Source organism: Gallus gallus, chromosome 11 (assembly GCF_016699485.2).
Source record: "Gallus gallus isolate bGalGal1 chromosome 11, bGalGal1.mat.broiler.GRCg7b, whole genome shotgun sequence".
Taxonomy (NCBI): Eukaryota; Metazoa; Chordata; class Aves; order Galliformes; family Phasianidae; genus Gallus; species Gallus gallus.
This window is the reverse complement of record NC_052542.1, coordinates 493,869-517,846: the sequence shown is the minus strand read 5'-3', so window position 1 is coordinate 517,846 and position 23,978 is coordinate 493,869. Positions and strand designations below refer to the sequence as shown.

General features: G+C 50.7%; 3 protein-coding genes and 1 long non-coding RNA gene across 6 annotated transcripts; 2 read left to right on the top strand and 2 right to left on the bottom strand.

Moving 5' to 3' along the window:
* Positions 1-20: 20 nt before the first annotated feature.
* Positions 21-4,101, top strand: ADGRG3 (adhesion G protein-coupled receptor G3). Its single transcript, XM_015292335.4, has 13 exons — positions 21-173; positions 321-350; positions 423-585; positions 666-774; positions 879-1,019; positions 1,108-1,230; positions 1,300-1,339; positions 1,505-1,605; positions 2,051-2,163; positions 2,346-2,638; positions 2,773-2,866; positions 2,955-3,241; positions 3,472-4,101. The coding sequence occupies exons 1-13, from the start codon at positions 32-34 to the stop codon at positions 3,585-3,587; spliced, it is 1,752 nt and encodes a 583-aa protein (XP_015147821.2). The 5' UTR covers positions 21-31; the 3' UTR covers positions 3,588-4,101.
* A 616-nt stretch (positions 4,102-4,717) lies between these two features.
* UMOD (uromodulin) lies at positions 4,718-8,766 on the bottom strand. Of its 3 annotated transcripts, NM_213576.3 has the most exons (9): positions 8,682-8,766; positions 7,674-7,740; positions 7,334-7,501; positions 6,673-6,878; positions 6,142-6,302; positions 5,548-5,793; positions 5,301-5,460; positions 4,941-5,085; positions 4,718-4,858 (listed from the first exon to the last, which is right to left on the bottom strand). In NM_213576.3, exons 1-9 carry the CDS (start codon positions 8,682-8,684, stop codon positions 4,758-4,760), a joined length of 1,257 nt encoding a protein of 418 aa, NP_998741.2. In that variant the 5' UTR covers positions 8,685-8,766; the 3' UTR covers positions 4,718-4,757. The 3 variants fall into 3 exon arrangements, with proteins under 3 accessions (NP_998741.2, XP_015147769.1, XP_015147768.1); XM_015292283.4 differs by lacking the exon at positions 7,674-7,740 and having other exon boundaries at positions 6,673-6,895; XM_015292282.4 differs by lacking the exon at positions 8,682-8,766 and having other exon boundaries at positions 6,673-6,895.
* A 1,055-nt stretch (positions 8,767-9,821) lies between these two features.
* DRC7 (dynein regulatory complex subunit 7) lies at positions 9,822-22,263 on the top strand. Its single transcript, XM_004944032.5, has 18 exons — positions 9,822-9,882; positions 10,396-10,537; positions 10,968-11,142; positions 11,619-11,744; positions 12,583-12,777; positions 13,076-13,222; positions 13,547-13,765; positions 14,454-14,582; positions 15,254-15,338; positions 15,652-15,780; positions 16,036-16,164; positions 16,790-17,016; positions 17,868-18,080; positions 18,852-18,962; positions 19,936-20,046; positions 21,052-21,246; positions 21,731-21,870; positions 22,023-22,263. The coding sequence occupies exons 1-18, from the start codon at positions 9,840-9,842 to the stop codon at positions 22,111-22,113; spliced, it is 2,607 nt and encodes an 868-aa protein (XP_004944089.2). The 5' UTR covers positions 9,822-9,839; the 3' UTR covers positions 22,114-22,263.
* LOC121106573 lies at positions 18,075-23,950 on the bottom strand. Its single transcript, XR_005839116.1, has 3 exons — positions 23,642-23,950; positions 19,682-19,752; positions 18,075-19,274 (listed from the first exon to the last, which is right to left on the bottom strand). It is a non-coding gene; the product is annotated as an uncharacterized LOC121106573 (long non-coding RNA).
* Positions 23,951-23,978: the final 28 nt, after the last annotated feature.

Here is a 23,978-nt window from a genome sequence, read left to right as displayed (position 1 = left end):
CAACCCACAGGAAGGGGGTTGCAGAAAGGAAATGAGGACGCTGCGGTTGCCTCAGGAGAAGCTGCGAGCCCCTGGGGAGCCTGCAGAAGAGCAGGGCTGTGGGACGGGAGACCCTGGAAGCAGCATGGAGCTCACACAGCTGGGCACGGTGCTGCTGCTCCTGCTGCTCCCTGGTGAGTGCCGGCTGGGTGGGACGGGGCTGGGCGGCACTGGCACAGCCAGGAGGGGCTGGGCTGGGGGATCTCCGTGTGCTCGCCTCGGGCTGGCACCCATCTCCCCCATCGGAGCGAGGGCTGACGCTGGGTTTTCCCCCCTGCAAGGCGCCGTGCCGCGCCAGGACAGCTGTGACGGTGAGACCCCAGCCCACCCACACCCCATCGGCCTCCATGCCACCGCCGGGCTCTGACCGCTGCCTCCCACAGCGCTGTCTCGTGGGGACGAGACCAAGCAGTGCTGCAACATGGCGGTGGAGCCGGAGGAGCGTGCTGAGGGCCGCGGCCTGGCCCTGGAGCTGCCCCACCAGTGCACGGAGCTGCGCCGCTCGGGCCAGCCTGCCTGCCGCTGCCTGCGGGCACGCTGGCTCAGGTAGCGGCGCGGTGCTGCGGGGTGCTGTGGGGCCGTGGCAGTGCCCTGGGCTGTGCCCCACGGTGCCGCCCGCCCCGCAGGATGGTGCAGTTTGCAGAGCAGAGCAGCACAGCCGGGCTGCGGGCACTGCACCTGAACGTCAGCGGGGCCGTGGCCCACGGCCTGCTCCTCGCATTCTCCCCTGCTGAGGTGAGGGCCCACCACGTGCTTCCATGCCCTCCTCCACGCTGTGCTTGCGGCAGCCCTGCTTGGCAGAACGCACACGGGCAGGGCTGAGCTTGTGCCTGCCCCAGGGCCCCGCAGTGATCAGCTCAGCAGAGCAGGGCACAGTAGGCACAATCCGGCTCCCCGGCGGGCTGTTCCCATCCCCGAGCGGCCAGGCAGTGCGCGTGGTGGTGACCGTGCTCAACATCCAGCAGCTCGCCATGTTCCAGGTATGAGCTCTCGTTCCCGACCCCGCTTCAGCCACTGGGATGTGGGAGATGCTTGCCGGCTCAGCTCAGCCGGCACTGCTCTGAGCAGGAGGACAACCAGGTGGGAAAGGTCCTGGACGACACCGTGGTGGGCATCGCGGTGGGCGATGGGGACGTCTCGGAGCTGCGGGACCCCGTGCAGCTCACCTTTGCCTACCAGCCGCTGCCACACGTGAGCCATGCCCTCCCCTCCCTGTGCTTCCTGGTGAGGTGCAGGCTCACACCGTGTCCCCATTTGCAGAACGTCACCCCACTGTGCGTCTTCTGGGAGCCCAACAAAGGTACGAGGCTCGGCAGGGCTCAGTGGGGCTGTGGGCAGGCTGCGTGCCGTGCTCCTGGCTGCCATCCTGCTACCAACAAGCATCATGGCCCCCCAGCTTGTGATCTGTGAGGCAGGATGCGGGTTTGGGTCAGCACACACCGCTATGGCCCTGTGCTGCTTGTAGGGCCTGCCGGAGGCTGGAGCAGCCACGGATGCGTCACACAGCCCGGGGACAAGGAGACAGTCTGCGCCTGCGACCACCTCTCCTTCTTCACCCTCCTCCTGGTGACAGCCCCTCTCCCTGCAGCTCCCACTCTTACCCCTGCTCGGCTGCTTGGTCCCTCGTGTGTCACTGCTGGGTGCACAGGGACAATTGTATTTGCTCCCAGGCCTTCCCTAAAATCAACCCCAGCCCCATCTTTGCGTCCTGGAGGGCAGGAGCAGATCAGTGGAGGATGTGTAGGGTGGAAAGAGCTCTATTCTGACAGCAGTGAAGCTTGAGATCCATCCTCTCAACCCGTGCCCCCACCCCAAGAGCAAGCACATCCCCCAGAGCCACCGCCACCTCTGCTCTCCGTGGGGATCTTGGGGACAGACCTGAGGGTTCTGGGCTTGTAGAGGTCCCTGCAGCACCCTGCTGGGGGTATTCCCCCTTGGCTCCACGGCTTGGGCGGCAACAGCCAGCTTTTCCAGGCTGGTTTGGACCCATCTGACCGCTCATGTTTGACAGAACCCATCTCTGGACGTGTCCATGGCACAGACGTTGGTGGCTGTGGCCAATGGTGGCTGTGGAGTGGCTGTGGCTTTCTCCATCTTCACCTTTGCCTTCTACATCTTCTTAAGGTGGGGTGTGCCAGCAGCTCCACAGACCCTGGGTGGGTTTGGGGAGGAATGTGGAGCAACCCCAGGCCTCGGAGAAGGGGTGCCCCTCTCCTCTTCCACTTGTCAGTGCCTGCTGTGGCCCTCCCCAGTATGTGGGGGCCCCCTCTGCCCCATGCCCCCCCCCCCCTTTCTGCTCCCTCCAGGTGCAGTTACAAGCAGTTCAGGTCTGAGGACACCCTCCGCATCAACCTGGGGCTGCACATGAACCTGGTCAGCAGCCTGTTCCTGCTCAACCTGGCTTTCCTGCTCAACGGTGGGCTCTCCAGCAGAGCCTCCATGGGGCTGTGCAGTGCCCTGGGAGGGCTCACCCACTACTGCCTGCTCTGCTGCTTCACCTGGACGGTGCTGGAGGGCTGTCACCTCTACCTCCTCTTCGTCAAGGTCCTTGGCACCTACATACACCACTACCTGCTGAAGCTGTGCATTGTCGGATGGGGTGAGCTCAGGCTGCTGGGGAGTGAGGGAGTCTGTGGGTTACAGCTGGAGGGAGCTGGGCTTTGCAGTGTTATGGGTGCCTGCAGACACAGAGAACCCTGACCTCCCCCATGCTGCTCTCTCTTGTTCTTCCAGGCTTCCCTGCTCTGGTGGTGGTGGTGGCAGGAGCCACTGGCAGCTATGGAGAATACAGCATTGGGATGGTGGACGACCAGATCATAATCCACCTGTGCGTGGCACACGCCTGCAGGATTTGGGTTTCCCACAGATGTGTGGGGAGCAGAGCTTCTGGAGGCATTGCAGTTGTCTCTTTTCAGGTGCTGGATCAATTCTGAACACCTCCTTGTCCACTACATCACAAACTGTGGCTACTTCGGCCTCATCTTCCTCTTCAACACCGCCATCTTTGGGGTGGTGGCCTGGAAGAACTGCCACCTGTGGAGGAGTGGGGTGATGCAGGGGCACTGCAAGGCCTGGAAGGTGGCCCTGGCAGCGATGGGACTCTTCTGCCTGCTTGGAGCCACCTGGGCACTGTCCTTCCTCAGCTATGGCAGCTCTTCCATGCCCGTGCTCTTCCTTGCTGCTATCCTCAACTCCCTCCAAGGTCAGGGCCAGCTTGCAGTCTGGCTGGGAAGGGGTGGGAGGCAGGAGGAAGCATGCTTTCTTCCTGACACTGGTGGACCAGGGGTCCCAAGGCACAGTCATGCCCTTCCCTTCAGCAGGGAGCAGAGGGACCTGCGTGGAGCCCGGCCACTGATGCTGAGGCCTGGAGAGGCACCTGGAGGAGCCTCTCTCACTGCTGCTGCTGCTATGATCTTCTTCCTTCTCCTGCAGGTGTTTTCATCTTCATCTGGCTGGTTGTCCTCTACTACCCAAGGGCGGAGGAGACCAGCAGCTCCCTCTCCCACATCGTGAGGAATGACAGAACCATGGCTGTGTCACAGGGATAGCTGCTGGGCCTTCCGTCCCTGCCTGCCTGCCCTGCCTGCCAGCTTCCAGCCCAAAGGACATGGCTTCCCGTGAGAGCGAGGGCTGCACGGACAGCTGGGCACCCTGGCCGACCAGCCCGGCCCCTGCTCTCACCCATGCCTCAGTTTACCCATTGGAGGGTGTGATCTGCCCTAGCTGCCCTTTGGCTCCTGGGGGCCAGCTTGGTCCAAGGAGCTCCACACACCTCCCTCCCTTCTGCATGCCCTTGGAAGTCCCATTCCCCAGTGTCTCCTGCTGGAGCCCGCAGGCCAGCTGCATCCAGCCTGCCTGGAGACATCCTCTTACCCCCAGCAGTAGAGAGGGAATGGGGTACTAGATCAGCCCAGGGATGCACAGCCAGATGCACCCTGAGCTACACCATCCCCTCTACATTGTATGCGTATGTGTGCACATCAACTCGCAGCCTCTTACAGAGAACTGTTGTCCAATCCACGTCTGTGTTTTAGCATTAAAACTCTGCTAGCTAGCTAAGCATTATGGATTTCGCTTTTGATGTTTACAAGTGAACAGTACTTATAATTTTCTTCACTTGGATGTATTGGTAAGCCAAAATCTTTCTAGCAATTTGTTGTCATGCAGGAGGAAGATATCTGTGTGGACACATGTATGTACACACACCTGTACGTGTACAGAGCAGCCCTTTCTCTGCTAATGCTACATCATCTGTGGCACTAAGAACCATGCAAAGCCCACATGTGGTGGGCAAAGAGCTCCGTTTCCCCACCTCCTTCCAAAACCAACCACCTTCCCAGCATAAGAAGGACTTCAGGAAAAAAAATCTAGCAGCTCTGTTTGCTCTCTACAAGCTCTAGGCCAAGCCTGCAGTCAGGCCTTGCTACAGCTGGGTCTTGCAGAGCCCAACAGCTGAGCCCTGTCCCATGGGAGGGTACTGGAGCCCATGAGGCATCCCATCTCACCATCCCAGAGCAGCCCTGCTCAGCTTTCCTGGATACGTGTTTCGCCATGGGCCAGGAGGGCACGGGAGTGTTCAAAGGATGCTCAGTGAACAGAAACGCTCTGATGTGACTCATCCTTTGAGCAACATTTGAATTTCCTTCCTCCAAACCTCTGTAAAGACATAGAGAAGAGCCTCTCTGCCACTGCCACATTTATTTGGAACCGGCTATTTTCTACACCATCCGTCTCCTCCTGCTGACAGCTGCAGCAGCCATGGTGAGCACACCAAGAACACACAGGAGGATGAGGATCCCGGGGAGCCACAGGCTGGGTCCTACCAAAGAGAAGAAAGGTTGCTAACTGGTCTGGCTCTCCTGAGCTGGCCCTGATCCTCCCCGGAGTGGCATACGTAGTACCCTTCAGCTCCTGTTGGTCAGCCCTGGGATGATGGCTCTCCACTCTCAGGGAAGGAGCAGCCAGCAGGTGGATGGGTCCATAGGAGACAATTTTATTGTAGTCATCTGCCAGCGCCCGCTTGCTCCTCCAGAGAGTGGGACATTGCTGTTAACAGAGTAAAAGGAAGGGAAGAGGGCAGGGAAGAAGCCTGCCTGTGGGGTCAGTGCCTGTCAGGGGGACAGGCTGCCCTGGTGCTCTGCCCCAGCAGAGACACAGCTGGGTACAGCCTAGGAGAATGGCAAGCCCCAGAACATGGGAAAGGAGTTGGCTGCCAAAGGAACCTTAACCTGCTTCTCCCCAAGTCACTCCTAAGAACTCACCTTGGCACAGGGCTCAGGGCCATCAGGGAGACACAGCCGGACACGGCAGTGTAGGAACACCTTAGGGTACCCTACAAACTGAAACATCTGGAAGCTGAACTTGGCTGTGGTGCTTTCTCCAATGGCATTCAAGTATGTCACTGTCTCATCATGAGGACACCTGGGGTGAAATGACACAGTCAGCAGGCAAAAAAAGGAGGACATCCCAGCCTGGGACACCCACAGCAAGGAGACCAGGACTGCTCACCCCTGCTCAATGAGCTCATGTAGCACATCCTGGTAGGGGTCTGCGCTTGGCGTGGCCCAGCAGTCCTCCACACTCAGCAGGAAGTACCGGAGCTGGTGCTGCCCTTCTATCTTCAGCATGACGTAGAGCGTGTCTGTGATGGGCACAGCCGCAGTCAGCAGGTCATAGGGCTCGAGGTAGGATGCGGTCTTGTACAGCCTCATGCTGACGTTGAAGTGTCCTTCTCTGACCATGAACTGTACCAGCCTGTGAGGAGAGAAGGAGAGCTCACGAACAGCCACGTCAGGTCAGCAGTGCTGGCACAGGCTCTTCATGTTTGCTGACCCCAGATCCCAAGTGGAGTTGGCCCAGCTAGTCATGGAGGTAGGAGAAAGGCAGATTACACGTGCCCCTACCCAAGGCCCAAACCTTATTCTGAAAAACTACCACGGGGCCCTCTTGGGGAAGAGAAGGAGAGGCACCCCGATGTGATATTGCTCTCAGAGCTCTTTGGTGGCTCCCCAGGGCCTTTGCATCTCATCTCATCAAAGGCATCTATTTTCCCACAAGCCTGAATCCATCATCTCAGCAGCAAGGTGAAGAGGGACCACTCACTTGTCGACGGGGGTGAGAGCAAATGGCATCTTCACCACCTGCTCATAGGCGTAGACGCAGGAGAAATGCACCTCCAGCTGAAAGCTCCGGGAGATCACACCCCTGTGTGCTTCCCTCCCTGTCTCAATGATGTTGGAGTATGACACATGGGAGCTGTTTTGCTGGAATGACAAAGAAACCATACCTAAGCCCAAGTACAGAGTACAGCACACTCTAATGAATTAAGTGATGTACTGACTATAGGCAGGTCTGCAGAGCTCAGAGGATCCTGCCAGAAAGCTGAAAGCTCTTATTCTAAAGAGCACACTGAGACTTCCATGCTCTGCTGCACAAGATAAGATGTGCTGCCAGCAGTGGTTTGGTGGAGGCAGAAGAGCTTTCTAACAGCCCCCAGGGAAGCCTCCCAAGGGGAAAGAGAGCTTCACGGTGCCAGATAAAAAAGGAAAAGCCTCCAGGGCTGTCCCCGCTCAGCATATCTGTTTCTCTCTTGGCTTCAGAGCTATTCAAAGAGGCTCTGTGCTGGATCCTCACCTGAATTACTGATCCACAGGCAGTGTGGTTTTCCCCTGTGAGAGTGGCTGCAAAAAACATCTCACCCTCCTCTTCCCTTTCTGAAACCTTGCATGCCTGGTTCTTCAAGTGGACAAGTTCCCGGGGGATTTTCAACAGCTCAAACACCTCCTTTCTCACCATCATCTTCATGTGCTCTTCCTCACAGGCCAACTTCAGTACCACATCTGGGGGAAAAAGCCATCTGCAATAGCAATAAGGAAGATGCCTGAAGGAGCCCTAAGTCAGCTATGGGACAACACAGTCCTACCAAGCTCAACAGACCCACATTCCAACCTCGTGGGAGGCTGCTGGTAGGGGTCTTCAGAGACACAGAGGGAAAGCAAGAGACAAACCTTTGGAATTGAGCTGAAGTTAATGAGGATCTGACATTTATTGCTAATTACCTAAGCCTACACAATTCTACAACTGCTGCTACCTTGAATGGACACAGTCGTCAAGCTCAAGACATCAGAGGCAGATGTCACAGGTCTGGCCCCCTTTGGGGAGGGCTGTCCTAACACAGAGAAAACCAGGAATTCTGCAGTCCGCCAAGGGAGCCAGGCAGCAACACCACCCTGCCCATCACCTTTCTTTTTGGTGCCTGTGGGCAAACTGAGCTTGCTAGCACCCCAAGCCCTACCTTGGCAGAACGCCCCTGTGAAGCCAGGTTTGCAGCTGCAGATGGGTCTGTCCTCTATCACCTGGCAGCCCCCGTGGTGCTGGCATGGGTTGGGCACGCAGGCATCTGAGCTCCTCTTGGCACGCAGGGCAAACCTTCCCCTCGAGTTGTGCGGGCTTACCAGCTCACCTGCAGGGAAGGCAATGCAAGCAAGCTGAAATGCCAGGAACCAGGAACACCTAACCTTTGAGAGACACGAGAGCAAGCTCGCCCCACTGCTCACAAGGGCTGAAGAGGCTCTGACCTCTCCTTTCCATATCCCTGCCTATAACTGCACAGGGCAGCATACAAGGAGACTCACTCTTGTTGCCTTCACAGCCAGCCAGGCGCAGGGCAGAGAACAGCAGCAAATATGTCACAGTCCCTTCCTGTAAGAACAATCAGGCTCTGGGTAATGTAAGTTTTCAGCAGGTCCTCATTGCAGAGGTGTTGGCAATCAGTCAGAGCCAGCCCTCAAACATGGGTACAATAATTTCTATACTGTATTTCCTCCAAAAACTATAGGTTCAATGGTATGAAGTAATTTCCCATCCCAAAGGGCCAAAACAGCCATCCTCTCAGCCCAGGCTCCCAAAAGAGAAAAGGAATTTCCCTCTAACCTTTCCAGTCATAGTTCTAATGTGAAGATTTAGGGCTTATGAAGCCGTCCTTGCCTTTCCAGTAACCCATATCCACAACAGGAGAGACAATGGGATTAAAATAAAACAATCAAACCTTGAACATAACTAAAATTTATGTCATGAAGACACAGATAAAGTCAACCTCCGCAGCTAGGTCAGATAACATGTTTCTTCAGAGAAATTAATGACATGGTGCCGGATAAGCCCAGGACCCTTATCAGAACTGTGGATATGAGTCACTTGGGGCTGCTGGCTGCACATGTCCCCACAGCAGGGCAATGTTAAAGCCAAAACCTTTGGACTGCCAGACTCTGGTCTAGCAGCAAACTGTTTAATCCCTCAGCCCTATCCTGAGCAGCTGCAACCACCAGAAATCTGGGCAAGGAGGATGAAAAGCCCTGGGGATGTGGAGCCCCATCTGCAGTGCGGGGCACGGCTCCACAGCATGGTCCTCGAGCTTCAGTGGAAAACTTGCTCCTGCTGCTGCCAGAACCATGCTGCCAGCAAGTGCAGGGCTGTTCCAGCGTGGCACAACCGCCTTGGGCAGCTCCGCAATCCTCCTCCGAGGTGTGCCACCCTTGGCTGCAGTAGCCTCAACGCAAAGCTCCCAGCTGCTCTCATCCTGCCCGCCAGCCCAAGGACCGCACACATCCTCAACACAAAGCTCCCACCTCTCTCATCCTACTCACCATTGCCAGACCACTCCACACTTGCCCACCCGCAGCCAGCCAGGTCCTTCTTGTGCTCTTGGCTGCCTGCCTTATATCACCTTCCAGCAGCTCATCGCTCCCCCACGCAAACACGCTGCCTCTGTGATTGCACAAGAGCCAGCAGCAGGAAAAGGCTCTCCGAAAGTGTGTCCTCCAGCACGGCCCTTCTGATTAGCTCAGGGCTGGTGAACGCTGACCCAAATCACAGCCTTGATGGAACTCCAACCAGAAGCAACGTCTGCAATATCCCTATGTCTGCACCATCCCCTGCTTCCCGGGGTTTTATGCATCCAGCTGCTGTTGTGGCACCTGCTTTGCCTCAGCAGGAACAGCAGATACCATAGTGGTACATGCAGAGGCCAACAACTGTCCCCTCAGTACATGTGGTTTCCCATCCACACACGTCCTCTGTTTTTTAGTGACTTCTGAAATCTCGGATCTGCTGAGAGATGCTATGACAGACACGGGGATAAAGGCTCGGTCCTACCACACTTTGTGAAACAGTAATGACAGCGATCACACAGAGTGATGCTACTTGATATGCTGCGTGAACTGCTTGTTACAGAAAGCACTCAGCTGAGGATGATTTAAAACATCTGACTGTGGTTTGTCTGCATGCCCAGCACTGTTCACAGCACCCCACACTGTCCCAGTGTGTCCTCAGGAGCCCTCACAGCTGTGGGCACCCCCTGGGAGCAGGGCAGGCTTGTCCTAACACAGAGAAAACCAGGAAATAAAGCAGTGCCTAGCAGCTGCCCATCTGAAGAACCACCACTTAAAAAACCAAGCCTCCTGCAACACTTAAAAGCAGTGGAACCCGTGAGTTTAGGGACAGTCCTGCAGCCTAGAGTGGGCAGAGTAGGCCCAGGCCCAGACCCGGGCCCAAAGCCAGGCCCAGACCCAGGCCCACAGCTCCCAGCCCATCTGCTGTGGGGCTGCTGAGGCACCTGCCGCAGCCAGGCTGTGTGAAGGAGGTGCTGAAGTGACTAGTGAGCAAAACTCGGGCAGCCGAGGCGGCTATGGAACCCCGGCGGGCAGCTCGGTGCCTACTGCCTCCACAGGGCGGGGGAGGCCCTGGGCTAGGCCGCGGGGGAGGTCGCAGGCCGCGCCAAGGCTGCTGGGTGCGTGGGCGTTGCCATGGTGACCGGGCCCGGCGGCGAGGCTCTGGCAGAGGACAGAGGTGCGGGGCTGGAGGGGCTGTGGGGCTGAAGCGATTGGAGGGATCCCTGCGGGATGGCAGAGGCTGGGTGCTGTGCTGGGCCCTGGGATTTTCCCCCACTTTCTGCCCCCAGCCACAAGGTCCATCGTGCCCCATCCGCTCCACAGCGGGTCAGCCTGACCGCAGGGAGGGAAATGGACGGCCCCTAGCCTCCCTGAAATGTAAATAGGCGATAGGAGCAGCGCTGCGGCCTTGGAGGCTGCTCTGCTGCTGAGGCAGCTACAAACAACCCCCTCCCCAGCAGCCCTGGCTGGGTCCCCTGGAGGGCTACAGCAGGGCCTGTGGCATGGCACTCACCAAACAAATCCCCATCCCACTGGCTGCCCCATGCCCTGTGTTCCACCTGCCCAGCCTGAACTCAAGTTCTGTGCTTGCACCTGGCAGTCACAGAAATGGGAGTCATCGCACCCAGAGTACAAGGGTTTGGTGTTGCTATTTAGCTGGTCCCACCTGGTTGCATGTATTTCTGTAAAGGAATTGAAATGGAGGTCCTAGAGGAGAAAGAAGAAGAGGAGCAAAAGGAAGAAGAGCTGAAGGCTCTGGAGATCAGCAGTGAGCTTCACGACACGAAGACAAAGCTGTCTGTGGAACAAATCTGCTTTTCAAGCGATGTACCGTAAGTTGCACGCGTGTGTCAGCCACTGGGACTGTCCCACGAGGGGGTCCATGGGGAAGCTGCATGCTTGTAGCTGGCGTTGAGGCCTGTTTGTGCAAGGCAGGGTGGGGGGAGCAAGTTTTGGTGAGCCTGGTGAGCTGTCCATGTCTGTGAATAAGACAAGATAAATCACTTCATTTTCCATCCATTCAGTGCTGTATCAAAACACTGTAGAAAGATCCCCCAATCCTCTGGGTCTATGTTAGCTTGCCATCAGTCCAGAGAAGCTTGGCTATGTCACAATCATGCCCACTTTAAACGATCTCTTCTTGGAAATGAGTCCCATTATTTCCAGCAGGGAGCCCCTCCTGTGTTTTTTTAGCAGATTATCCTGTCTAAATTGCTCCCTGCTTTATTACCCATGTTTCTTTGCCTCCTTCTGCCTTGCAAGTGATTTTGACTGGAACAGCATTGACACATCCCAGTTACCAGACTCATACAAGATGAATTCCCCAAGGGAAAAGAAGCTGCTGCGCATTGCTGATCATTATCACCAGCAGTACACTCACCTCTGCCCTGAACGCAAGCCGCTCTTCCTGCACCCTGTCAACGAATGTGGTGTGGAGGTAAAGGGTGGTGTGGAGATGGGCCCAAGCTGCACAGTTTTTGTCTAGTTATGGACCTGTTGCTCCCCTGAGTGTGTGGAATTGCTTCTTTCGATCAGCTTCCTCCAACATTTATTACATAAACGTCATACAAGGCAAAAAAAATAAATAAATGCCAGAGGATATAGAAGCCAGAAAGTACAGTAGCTATTTGTCTCACATGAAAACTAAGAGATCTGGCTCACATCTGTAATGGGGCTGAGATCAGCTTGGATTTTTAGGCACAAACAAACAGAAGTGCCTACTGGCGCAGAGCCTCTTAACTCCGTGCATTTCCAATTCTGAATGGTGATGAGGTGTACCATCGGTACGTTGGTATGCTCCAGGGAAGTCCTGAGTGTGAACTGCAACATCCAGGGGTTGTCTGAGGATGGCTTTGGATAGGAAACTGCACTGGTAATCTGTTGGCTAATCAAAGTCCTCTTGTTGCCTTACAGAAATTTGTGAGCACAACAGTGAGGCCAACCTTGCTGCCTTACACAGAGCTGTACCACTGGGATGGCTGTGCCAGCTTCGTCTCTGACTATCTCACTATGGAGCCCCTCAAGTGCCCTCTCACGCCGGTAAGAAAGGGGCTGCAGTTCCTTCAGAAACAGCCTCATGATGGAGGTGAAAGAAGGACGCAACGTGGAAACCCGAGGGGCTGGGATTACAAAGTCCTTTTGTCCCTCCAGCACCCCACAATTACTTGGGCAATCCCCCTAGAGTGGCAAGAATAGATGATGCCAATGTCCTGGGGGTGGTATGAACCAGCAAAAGCAAAGAGACCAAACAGTCTTTGTTAGCAAGGACTGCTGATATCCTTCAGTGTGCTCCAAACAGTCAACATGAGCTCCATGCCAGCCAGGTGTGTCCCAAGAGTCCCAGGGACTGAAGGGACACTTTGGTGTCAAGAATGTGTCTCGATTTAGTGGTCAAAGACTGATCAAACCTAAGGTTCAGTCTGATATCTGGGCGTAGATGGTGTAAGTAGAATTTCTCTATATTCATTTTGTGTATTGTTCCCTTTGCTGGGGGAGTGAGGGCCAAAAGGAATTATGTTCCCTTTGTGCTATAATTTAGGTTATGGGTCTTTTGCTTTGAAATGCTGCAGGCAGACCAGCTGGGAATGGAGATAAGCCCCATTCTGGTGTTGTGGTTAGCATTAGATTCTCAGCAGCCTGGCAACTTTGTCCGGCCCATCTCTCCCTATGGTTAAATTTGCACAAGATTTAGGGTCAGAATTTCTCCACATCACTTTGGAAGGAACTTTTAGAGTCTGTGGTTTATGTGTGAGTTTCATTTTAACAGACTCCCTATGGATGCAGTGCCCAGGGATATGAGCAATGCCCTCTCTCTCGTTCCCGGGGCGTTTCAGCTTCAGAAGACAAGCCGTGTGAACAGATATCTCTTTCTTTCAAGCCCAGTTCACTCTATTCCCCAACCACCATCCTGAAGTACCAGCGAGGGAACTGCTTTGACTTCAGTGTGCTGCTGTGCTCCATGCTGATTGGAGCTGGGTATGATGCCTACTGCGTGAATGGGTATGCCACCCACAACATATGCAGCTTGGATGAGAGTCTGGAGGAGTGCCCACTGCTCAGGAAGCCACAGGAGGTGAGGAGATCTGCAGTGAGCAGGCAGGGGGGAGCCTGGGTGTCTGGTTCTGATAAGAAAACCATGACATTGGTGAGAAAGACAAAGCATACTGGAGGCCAGTGAAGCTGGCATCTCTGGTGTGTCCACCATGTGATAAGAATGAGTGTGGTGGCCGGCTGTGGGGCGCCCAGCCCCACTGCCCATTTGCTTTCTAATCATGCTACTCATTTAAAGAAGGCGACAGTTTGCCTCTGCTTTTCCCCTTTTATTGATTCCTGCTGGGTTTAGCAGCAATTTCTTGCTTTTGTGGAGACAGGTCCCAAAAGAAGATGTGAAGAAATCTAACAAGTATAGAGTTAAGTCCCTCCCCGACATGCACAGCAAGTTTGAGCTTCAGCAGGAGGCCAAGAAGAAAGCAGAAACTGAAGCTACTGAGAAAAAGGAAAGAGGAGAGAGGGACATGGTAAGTTAGCAAAGGTCTACCCTACTCTCAAACTCCATTAGCAAGAGTTGAGACATGGGTAATAGCTTACCTAAGAAAGTAGCTCACTACCCTCCATGCAGTACAGTACAACTTAGATTCTGGCCATGAGCACACGGTTTCTGGAAACACAGTGCGTGCTAGCAGAGGAATATATGCTGAGCATGTACTACATTACTGTTCTGAAGAGTATTATGGGTTTGGAGGTCTTTAGAATTGGGCAGGGGAAAGAATAAGATTGCTGGTGGATTGGACTAAAGTGGCAATAAAGTAGTAATAATTACTGCTCTGTCTTCTGAACTACAGGAAGCAGAAGAGCCCACGTGTGACCATTTGTGTGGCTTACGGGTGCATGCATGGGTTTTGGTTCTGTCTGGGAAGAGAGAGGTTCCTGAAACTTTCTTTATTGATCCCTTCACGGGGAACAGCTATAGTACCATGGATGAGCAGTTCCTTGGGATTGAGAGTGTCTGGAACCACAAGAACTACTGGGTGAACATGCAGGACTGCCGGAACGGCTGCAAGGTAATGAGCTCTTAAACACCCCTGCACCTGGAAGGGACAGTCAGGCTAACCTGAGCCCTGAGGAAGTCCAAAATCAGTGGCGATCCAGGTTTCTACTCACTATTCCCCTGCACTGGCTCTGGGCACATAATTCTGATTACTTAGACGTCGGGCCTGGTACCTGGACCTAGTTCCTGGCATCCCACTCTCTGAGCTAGCAAATATGGATCATACCTATTAACCCTCCACAACGCTGGAATATCAGCTTTGAAGGCTGGCTGGACAACCATTCTCCCAACAACAACTTTTAGGGTAAAATCTGTTAAATACATCCCAGGGTAGGAAAGATCTTGATTTGCTCTTCTCACACCGTAGCTATTGCTCAGCTGATAGAAAGGCTGGAAGGAGAGGGGCTGAATCAGTCACTTTAGGCCCACCTCGATGACCCTGGGGCCATGCATGCCCCAAGGAAGGAGGCAGAAGCATTTCCCTCAGCCGTGGCAGAGGTACCATGCGGAAAAGGACCAGTAGCCTTCCAGGCACAGAGCCAGTCTTAGGGGTCCCACCAGTGAGCCAGGGATCTGACGAGCTCAACCTTGCTGAGATCCAGGGTGTCCAGAGGCTGCAGGTGTGCAGAAGCAGTGTTGAGTTTAGTGTCAGGTCCTTGAGGCTGCTCTGTATTTCTGTGGATTTCTACTGTTTGGCCTAGGATCTTGTCTTTGATTTGAGTGACGCTGTCCACTGGGAAATCATGCTTTCAGAGACTGACAAGCCTCTTCAGCTGCTCCTGGGTGCTGAGAAGAAAAATGAGCTGTTTGATAGGAACGTGGATGACATGGTGAGTGACCTGAATGGTTAGCACTCAGCCTTCCAGTGCATTGACCTTTGGGAGAAAGGAATTTCAGAAAAATAAAATTAAAACAAAATTTTTCTGGACATCCTCTCCCTGCTGGTCAGCAGACAGCTCTTATGAGTTGCCAACCAAATGTAGAAATAAAGTATGTGTAAATGTTATGTTGCCTTGTTGGAAGAACAAAATGTGATAAAGCAGGCATTTACACCAGCACAGCACTACAGAGAAACACTGATAACAATACATGCCCTCCTCATATCTAATCTTCTCACCTTTTGTTCGTCACCAGGGATCAAATCTTCTTCCATGGTCTGTATAAAATAAGCTGATCATTTGTTTGAATGGCAAAAGTCACATTCATAACCTGTCCAGCATAAGCGTTAGCCACATTTCATTAGGCTTGGAATAACATGTGCTAGCAAGAATGCAGGGATGCAGTAAATTTCTCCTACCCTGCAAACTGCAGCATGCTGCTTGCTCCTGCCCTCTGGCTGTGTGTGATTGATATAGCACATAACTGTGCCACTGTGTTGCACAGGATCAAATGTGGTCTCATATGAGTTGCTCTCTGATTGCTGCAGTGCATTCTCCAGAGCCAGAAGGCCTCCTGGCACTGTCAGAGAAATTACCAAAAATGAACATTTCTGTTTCAACAGGAGGAGGAAGAAGAGGAAGAGGAGGAGGAGATAAGTTTTGCCATGCCACCGTCATGGGTAGCTCCAATTCAGATATCTCCCAAAGGTGTGCATTCTTTGCCTTTTGCTTGCCTTCCAGCTAATCTTTTAGTAGATCTGGGACATTTGTTTGTCTCACTCAAAAATTCTGCCTTCAGGGTGTTTGAGGTACATCAGCAAAGTGCAGTAGATCAAGGCATGCACTTGCTATTGTCTTGAATGCACCCTCTATGCACTGTCTCATTGTGGGTGGGAAGTCCCCATAGTCACACACACTTTTCCTGCTAGCTGAATGATTTTGCTTGGCATGGACTTTCTGTTACCACTATGCGTATGGGACTGCCTTCCAATCTTTCTGACACCTCCCTTGCCTACTGCAGAATTTGAGACCCGCTGTTCCCAGGGGAGGAAGGTGATCCTGTACAAGAAGGCAAAACTGGAGAAATGGGCTCCATACTTCAATGGAAATGGGCTGGTGAAACGCCTCACCATCTACGCAGACTCAAACTGTAAGAGGATGGAATTTATCTCACCTTCTCCCCCTGAGCTGGTGACTTTAGTTCCTGTTGACAAAGAGGAATGTCTTTTTATGGTATAAGTCATCAAAGTAGATTAGAATTCATCTATTAGGATTCATCTATAAAGTGCCCCAGTGCACAGAGCCAATTCTAGTGACTATGTGGGCTGCTTGCACGAATATCAGATGAATCTTACCACTTCCAACAGGGTGATGTAAGGCTGTGAAACTACATGTCTCCTGCCAGGGACCGAAGCAGTAGAAGTGAAAGAGTGGTTCAAAAACCGTGAAGACATGTTGGATATGAGAGAAGTGAATAAACAAACACAGCTGACCACAGAATACTTCAGCCCAGGACACCTCTTCGGTCTCAAAGGTATTCTAGTTCATCTGGGCAACCAAGACATCATGGGAATCTGTTCTAGCAGTTGCAAAAGCCCAAAGCAACAGGGCTGCAAACATCTAGGATGAATTGCATAGATTATTAATACGGTCTGTGTTTGAGAGTAGAGAATTGGGTTGGTTGTGCTTCCAGTCCTGGGCAACACTTTCCCAGCATAACAGAAGGTGACATCTGTATCATATATAGTGATATATACTTTTACCAGTAAGATTAAAAACTGTCTCCTTGGGATTATATTCAGTCTCTTGGTGTTATACAGCTGTAGAAGACAAAGTCCTGCATTAGATGTACTACTGAACCAGTATTTTTCCCCAGGAGATTCCTCCAGTTTGAGGTGTGGAAAGAGCAGAGTCCAGACTCTACTCACCACTACCTTGCTGTGTGAGGAAGGCAGTGGCCCTGAAAAGCTGTTCTGCCATCTTCAGGCCATGATATATTGGTAAACAGCAGTGAGGATATAACATTCTCTTCCCACACTCTTTGGTGCATTTGATTTTTTGGCACTCAAGAAAATGAGACTTCCTCTGGATGTTCCTGTGTTCACTAGGATTGTGGTGACTAGTTGTGAAAACATGTGCAATCTCTTTTGTGTCCTTAGTACACGCCTATAAGTCAATGAACCCACAGACTGAACGTGTGATGGAGTTCTACACTGAGACACGAGTCGATGGCCTCCAGAAACTTGCTGAAAATGCCAGTGAGATGAAAGAGTACTTCATGGGGCGAGATGACTTCAAGTACTTCCAGCACACAGAGTTTCGCACTAAAAGAAAGAAAGTAACTTTGGCTGGCGTCGGAACTGATGTTAACTCCCGGCCTATCGTGGTACGGCCAAGACAGGAACAGAAAAGTATCTGTCACAGTGATATTTATACATTGCAAAACATGCTGCCTGAGGCCTTAGGTTCATTCTTACTGGACACAACCAAGGCAAAACTCCAGATGAAGCATCCAAGTCTTGTTCAGCTTCTGTGTCTTTCAATTGCTTGCTTGACTCAGCCACAGTGTGTGCATTAGTCTCAGAACACATTGGGAACTCGAATGAAACTAGGAAATTATGACCTGGAAAATGTGTGTCAGAGGAAAGAAAAATAGCTTAACGATGATTTTGGAAGGAAACTTTCCCAAGACTCCAAACTATTTTGTTCTTACCCCAAACTAATGTTTTGTGATGCTGACAATGTGTCCCGTAATGCTGTTACAAGCAGGTACCTCTGTCCAGTCGGGTCTGATTTGGAGAACAGAGGAGAGGAAGCCTGACATCTGGTGGTATGGCTCAGACACTTCATCTGCCAAGGCAGAGCCATGCAGTGGCCTTTGGGTCAACACCCAACATGCTTTTTCCCCCCCTTCTTTTTGTCGGGAAATCTGGGATACTTTGTTGTGCTTAGAATACCTTGCTTCCCACAACTCCATCAGACTGAGATATGTCCTAAGCTTACTTTTAGCTTGAAGAGCATGCTCAGCTCCACAAATAGGAGTCTGTATTGCTTTAAGTAGCTTTGTGGGTTTTTTTCTCAGGGACCAGCCATGGGCCCGGGCTTTAGGAGTAGCTGTCACAGTCCAAATTGGGCAAAAAGGCCCAGTTTTTGTCTTGAGCTTTGATTTAACTCTCTACAAATGTTGCCATTTTTCTCTGTGGTCTAACTTGCTTCCATCTCTTTCCCTTCACTTAGCAAATCAAGGAGTGTTTCCACAGAAACCTACAAAAGCCTGCTGATGAAGACATAGCAGAACGTGTCTTTCTGATCGAAGAGGAGATGATCCAACTGACATACCACCTCAAGGATAAATACATTACAGCCTCAAAGAAGGACTTCTTCAAACCAACGGAGAGCTATAGGAAGCAAAGTGAAATAATGACCCCAGAAATGTGCATCACATACCAGGTATGGAGAAAATCTACCTAGATCGAGGAGTTTGTCTGGGTCATGGGGACACAAAGCGTGGGTGCAATGTCTGTGGAAGCGTGGCAGGGTATGGCATATTCATGCTCAGCCTCTCCTCCATCTGCTCATCAGGTATTGTATACGGCCACTGAGATCTTGCAAGATGCTGATTCAGCAGCTGTTCCTCTCAGTCCTGCAGATTCATGGCAGAGAAGCTGAAATTTCCTTTTCTGTTACCTCTTAAAGAGACCATGGCAGAGAAGCAGGAGCAAATTTTAACTCAAATTCTACCACGGATCACAAAGCTTGGGTCACGCTGTCGTTTAAATCACCCCCAGCTTACTCTGCAAATTCAGACAAGATACTGAGGGTTTATTTATTGCTGATAGATAGGTAGACAGATAGCCTTAAATAAAAGATATCCCAAAAAAAGGAGACTACTGTCATTACGCCAAATTCTCTCATTCATGGAGGGGTCACTCCACTAACATCTGTGATGTGAGTTTGCAGTCAGAGGCAGAAGTCTGCCTGTAGATTGTGCAGTGATACTAAACAGGTGTAGATGTAGGACATGCAATCTGGCTGGCATTACTGATGGACTCAAAGTCTAGGTGAATTCGTCAACTATTGACAATGGGTTGGATGTTTCTGTGGTGTAAAGTGCCGTCCTTATATTGACTTAGCAGAATGGTGCCAGTTTATGTTTGCAAAGTACTTGGTCCCATGCACCCAGACAACAATACTGCCTTTCACTAGCTTATCTGCTTCCAGGCGGGGTCCTCTGAGCAGCACACAAAGCTGGTCCACCTGTACAAATTGTTGCAAAAGCTAACAGAGGAAGAGAAGCAGCTGAAGCAACAAGTCTGGAGATCTCAAGCAGAGGTAATAGGGAGCTGTCCTCACTGCTGTCAGCATGGTCAGGAGTGGAAACTGGTCTCATTTAACAGGTTGCCAAAGCCTCATTCAGCTTAGGCTGTGATAAAAATAAAAGTCTGGTGCTGTGAAGCTGGTTTGCATGCTGAATGACCAAGTTTGCAACCCATCCATTGTTCAGTACAGATCTTGTATAATATGTGGAGAGTCACACACTTTCCAAGTCTTGCTCTGTTTGTTCTCAGGGATGGAAATGGTTTCGGAAAGAAATAACAGCGTGTGAACTGGGACATCCAGGAGTAGATCTGTTTGTTTTCTTGCCTGGGAATGAAACCCAAAAGAAAGGATGTTGTATGTAATGTAATCTAATTGCAAGGCATTTCCAGGAAACCGTAACAGTAATATCAAAGTGATTTTTTTTTGTAGGAACAACTGTAGGGAAATACTTCACAGAATACATTGCTTGTACTGCTAATCATACTGTGACTGGTGTAACAAATTCATGTTCTTAGAAGTTTTTGTAGTTACTTCATGATAAATTCAGTCATTCTAGCAAGTGGAGACAGAGCTATTGGATTTGTTTGGTTTTTTAATTGTTTTTCTGTGGAAGAAAAACCCCTGGGGAGGAATGCACAACAACAGCATGCAGAATATTAATAATAGCTAAGAAAAAGCTTGCAACATTCTTCAGAACCGTGAAGAGCGTAAACTGTGACCTCATGAATTACCTCATCAGATTTCTTAATCTTGATTATTCGCAGACAAAATATTCCTGTTGCTTGTGCTTGTGCTGTGTATCCTGTTAAGACAAAGCAAAAAGCCAAAGCTATCACCGCAGTTTCAAATGAATGTATTCATAAAGGTCTGGGATATATTTAACCTTGTGCTACAGTTGTGGTATGCAGCACCTGCTCTGTTAGCATGTAAAAGTGCTGTCACTTGGTGGGAAAGCTGAGGTGTCTTTCTTCTGATTGTTTGGAAGGTACTAAAAATTCTGGAGATCCGTGAGAATGAAGAAGCAGACATTAAATTGTCAGCTTCAATATATGACACAGAGAGGAATGAAAAGAAAAGACAAGAGTACGAAGCCATGGTAGGTGGACTTTACTAATCCCACTATTAATTACATGCACACAAATTAAATCCAGAATAAGCGTTTTCTGTCTGCCAAATTAGCTCTGAAGATGTTTTAGTATTATTCAGAGATACAGGGCCAAATCCCTAGCAGCTACAAGCTGAAAATATAACATGGCCATATTGTGACCTTCGGGCTCTCTGGAAAACCCTACTTCAGAGAAAAAAAGTGTTTTATTTTTTTTAGATAACAATTTAATAACTAATCCTTGTTGATTATTTTAACAATAATAGGGATTAGGGGGGGAGAGTGATAATGGAGTCCAAGCTGCATCTTTATAGCCAGGTCTCATTTCATGAGTTATATGTGCACATCTTTGCATGTTTCATTCTACTGTGAATCAGTTGTTTTCTTTGTTTTCATTACTACTTGCAAAGGCAGTTTTGTTGCAGGGTCTCTCTCAGGGAATTATTACCTTATGAATGTTATGAGCAAATATAAAAACTTCAAGAATTTAAAAATTTTTTAGAAACCTTTTTAAAATCTCCAGTTTGTTTCTTGTGAATGATTTTTAGACTGAATTTTCCTGATTGGAGAGGTTATAAGAGGTGATACCAGGTTTTACATGCCAGACATCTGGCATGAAACACAAACAGAGGCAAAGGTCCAAGAATCAGCTATTTGCCAGCCTACAAATTAATAGCACTCAAAATGCCCTGTCCAAATACAAATGCCTTTTTTGGAGCCCTTCTTGCACATTTTATGTAAGATAAATCTCTGCAGTCAAGGAAATTAGGAAAGATATTAAAAAGGGTGATAAAAAATAAATGACAGAATGAAAAACACATTGGTATTGTACAACTAATGAAAAGCTACAGTTTTGGTCAAACTATAGGAAAAGGAAACATCATTTCCACCATAGGGTCGAAGGAGTTTAGGCCTTTGCTTTTATTTTGCCTTATCATAGGGTGTTTGGGAAAGAAGCAGATGGGGTCGTGACTCTTTCTGTCTTTCCCCCTCCAGATGAATGCAAAGAAGGATGAGTTCCCAGGACAAAATGAACAGGATCTGGATTACCTGGCACCTTTTCTTATTCAAATGGGCAGTCCAGAGAAAATGACCAGAAGGCAGGCCCTTCGCCTCAGAGACAACTGCCTGAGTGATTTTAAGAATCGTCTCGTTTCTAAGGCCAACATCATCCAAGCTCGTTTTGAAAAGGTATTCCCAGCCTTGCTCCATGATGTGCATGTCACTGGAGTGTTTTTCGCACTGGCGGGAGGGTAATACACATCTCATCGTGACAGCAGGCAGGAAACAAAACTCCTTTACCTTTAAGGGAGCCCTGGACACACCTGTATCATTTTGTCATCAACATGTGAGATCAAAGAATGGAATAGCTCCAGGGTCAAACTTAGTCCTTGTTTCAAGCAGAGCTGATTTGGTTCTCCAGTGCTTCTTAACACATGCGAAGCAACACATTCTGGTCTTGCAGCCTCTCACTGGTCCATGTGTTTTGATTCCCTTGTTTTCTTCTTCTGGGAGACCTCACCTCAGACTCACTTCCTCTCATGAAAATAAAGTAGCTGTTATTTGTGGTTTCCTTCATCTTGGCTCCCTGAACTCTGAGTTTTACTTCTGTGCATCTGCGCTCCTCACTCTCCTTTCTACTACCCTGACTTCTTGCCACTCTCTCTCTCAACAGGAGGTAGAAGAGCTGCAGAAGAAGAACCAGCTGTTTCAGGAAAATCAGAATCAGCTCAGCGAGAAGGAGGAGGCTGACCTCCTTGCTGATTACTCTGAAACAATGTTCCGTATCCACATTCTAGCACTAAGACTCGACAGGTACTGGGAATGATGACTTGAAAAATGTCCAGGGGAACATGAAGGTCTACCAGTCAGCGTTCCTAGTTACTGAGCAGCGAAGCTGTTCTGTAAAACATTTTACTCCATGTCCTGCTGCAGCTTTTCTCTGATAATTCCCCTTCTTGTTCTAGGGAAAAGCAGACAGCACCACAGAAGTACCTTGCTCTTGAAGAGAAACTGCGCAAGGACCCTCGCCTGGCAGAGCACCTCGGTCATGCCTGATTGCTTCTTTTTTCATTGAGATCAGACACTGGAAATTGATGCTGAAGTCTGTTAAAAGCAGCCTTAAAAATGGTGGAAAGGTTTTCCTACTTGCCTGCAAGAAATCTTGCATTCTCATCAGGTTCTGCTAAAAGTCTTTGTGTACCTGTCTCTGGAATTCCAGGGGATTTTAATGAACTTGTACCATCTACTGTCTTAGGCAATCCACTGCCTTGGCTAATAATCATTCCCTGATACCAAAAAATAGAAGCCAGTTAGTGTGTTGCCACATGTTGGTATTTATGCAAGTCCCCAAACCTGCTAGGAAACAATTCCTGATGTCCTGGACTAGGCACAGCAGACACATCTGGTGGTTCTGCCCACAGCTCCCAACAATTGCTGTCTTCAAGGAACAATCCGTAATGATCATCTTCAACAAAGGCTACACTGACTGCAGCCAGAGGAAGGTAGAAATGTTTTTTTTTTCTGGTGATGGAGTAAGGTGCATAACACATGAGATACAGCTTGAGTCAGAACAGATGAGACTTTGTTTATGCTAGCCGCCTATTTGAAGTGATAGATACTTTAAGCAGCTTCTATAGAGAACCCCCATGTCTGCCTATTTTATTGCAACAGAATCATTTTCTCTTGCACTGTTCTCATTGTAGAAAGCCACCAAGCAGAAGAAGCTCATTATGCCTAATCCAAATATCACAGGTCATTAAGATCTACCACGGTACCCTTGCACGGGGTGGCATCCATTTAGGTGTTGATGGAAGGATGATGCATTCCTTTTGTGTGCAGTGTCTGCGTCTCCCGGGGAGGTGGCTGACACCACAGCAATTCCCTGGGTGTGACTGGGCCTCCCAGCCCCCGGGTTTTGCAGCTCTGAAGGCTTTTGTGACAGCACCTGGCATCTTCAGGTGTCTGACAACAGCAGCTCAGGGCTGCGTCCCTCTGTCAGTGCTTTGCTGACCTAACACAGCTAGGTCACACAGAGAGAAAGCTCTTATAGAATCATAGAATGGCCTGGGTTGAAAAGGACCACAGTGCTCATCCAGTTCCAACCCCCTGCTATGTGCAGGGTCGCCAATCACCGGACCAGGCTGCCCAGAGCTACATCCAGCCTGGCCTTGAATGCCTGCAGGGATGGGGCATCCACAGCCTCGTTGGGCAGCCTGTTCAGTGCGTCACCACCCTCTGGGGGAAAAACTTCCTCCTCTTCTGAGATAGATAAATAAGGGGTATCTGGGTAAGAACACACCACTTAAAGAAGGAATATAAGGAATGAGCCAAAGCGAGTCCTGAACCACAAGGAGCGAACTCCTGGAGAACGATGGACCCCAGAGAACTGGGGAGGAAAGAAATGCTCAGGGCTCAGGAAGCTGGAGAGGAGCAAGCCAGCCTGCAATTATTAAATCAGCATTAATTCAATAACAGATGCCAGAACAAATTAGCTTACAAATCCTGTTACAGGCAGCCACCGGGGACACAGCTGCCTGCCAAGAATCAGCTAATGCACACCGCACAGGGCCAGCACTGCACCCACCCGGCCTCCCTTCTGATGGAGCTGCTGGCTGCGGGTGCATTCCCGCCGGGCCTGACGGGAACCTGAGCGCAGCCATAACATCCTCCTCAGCACCCACAAACCCGAAACCCCCGCCGCGACCTAGCTCCGCCTCTCCTTATTGGCTGGGCTGGAAAGGCTCCTCCAAGAAGCCGCGCTGCGAATGGTCAGCCGCTCTGTGGTTCCCATGGCAATCTCCCATCCCTCGTCTCCCATTGGTCGAGCGCCTGACGGAACCCTGGCAACCGCACGGCGCGGCGGTGCTGCGGAACAGAGCGGAGCCGCGGATTGGCTAGGACGCGGGGGAGCAAGGGCAGCT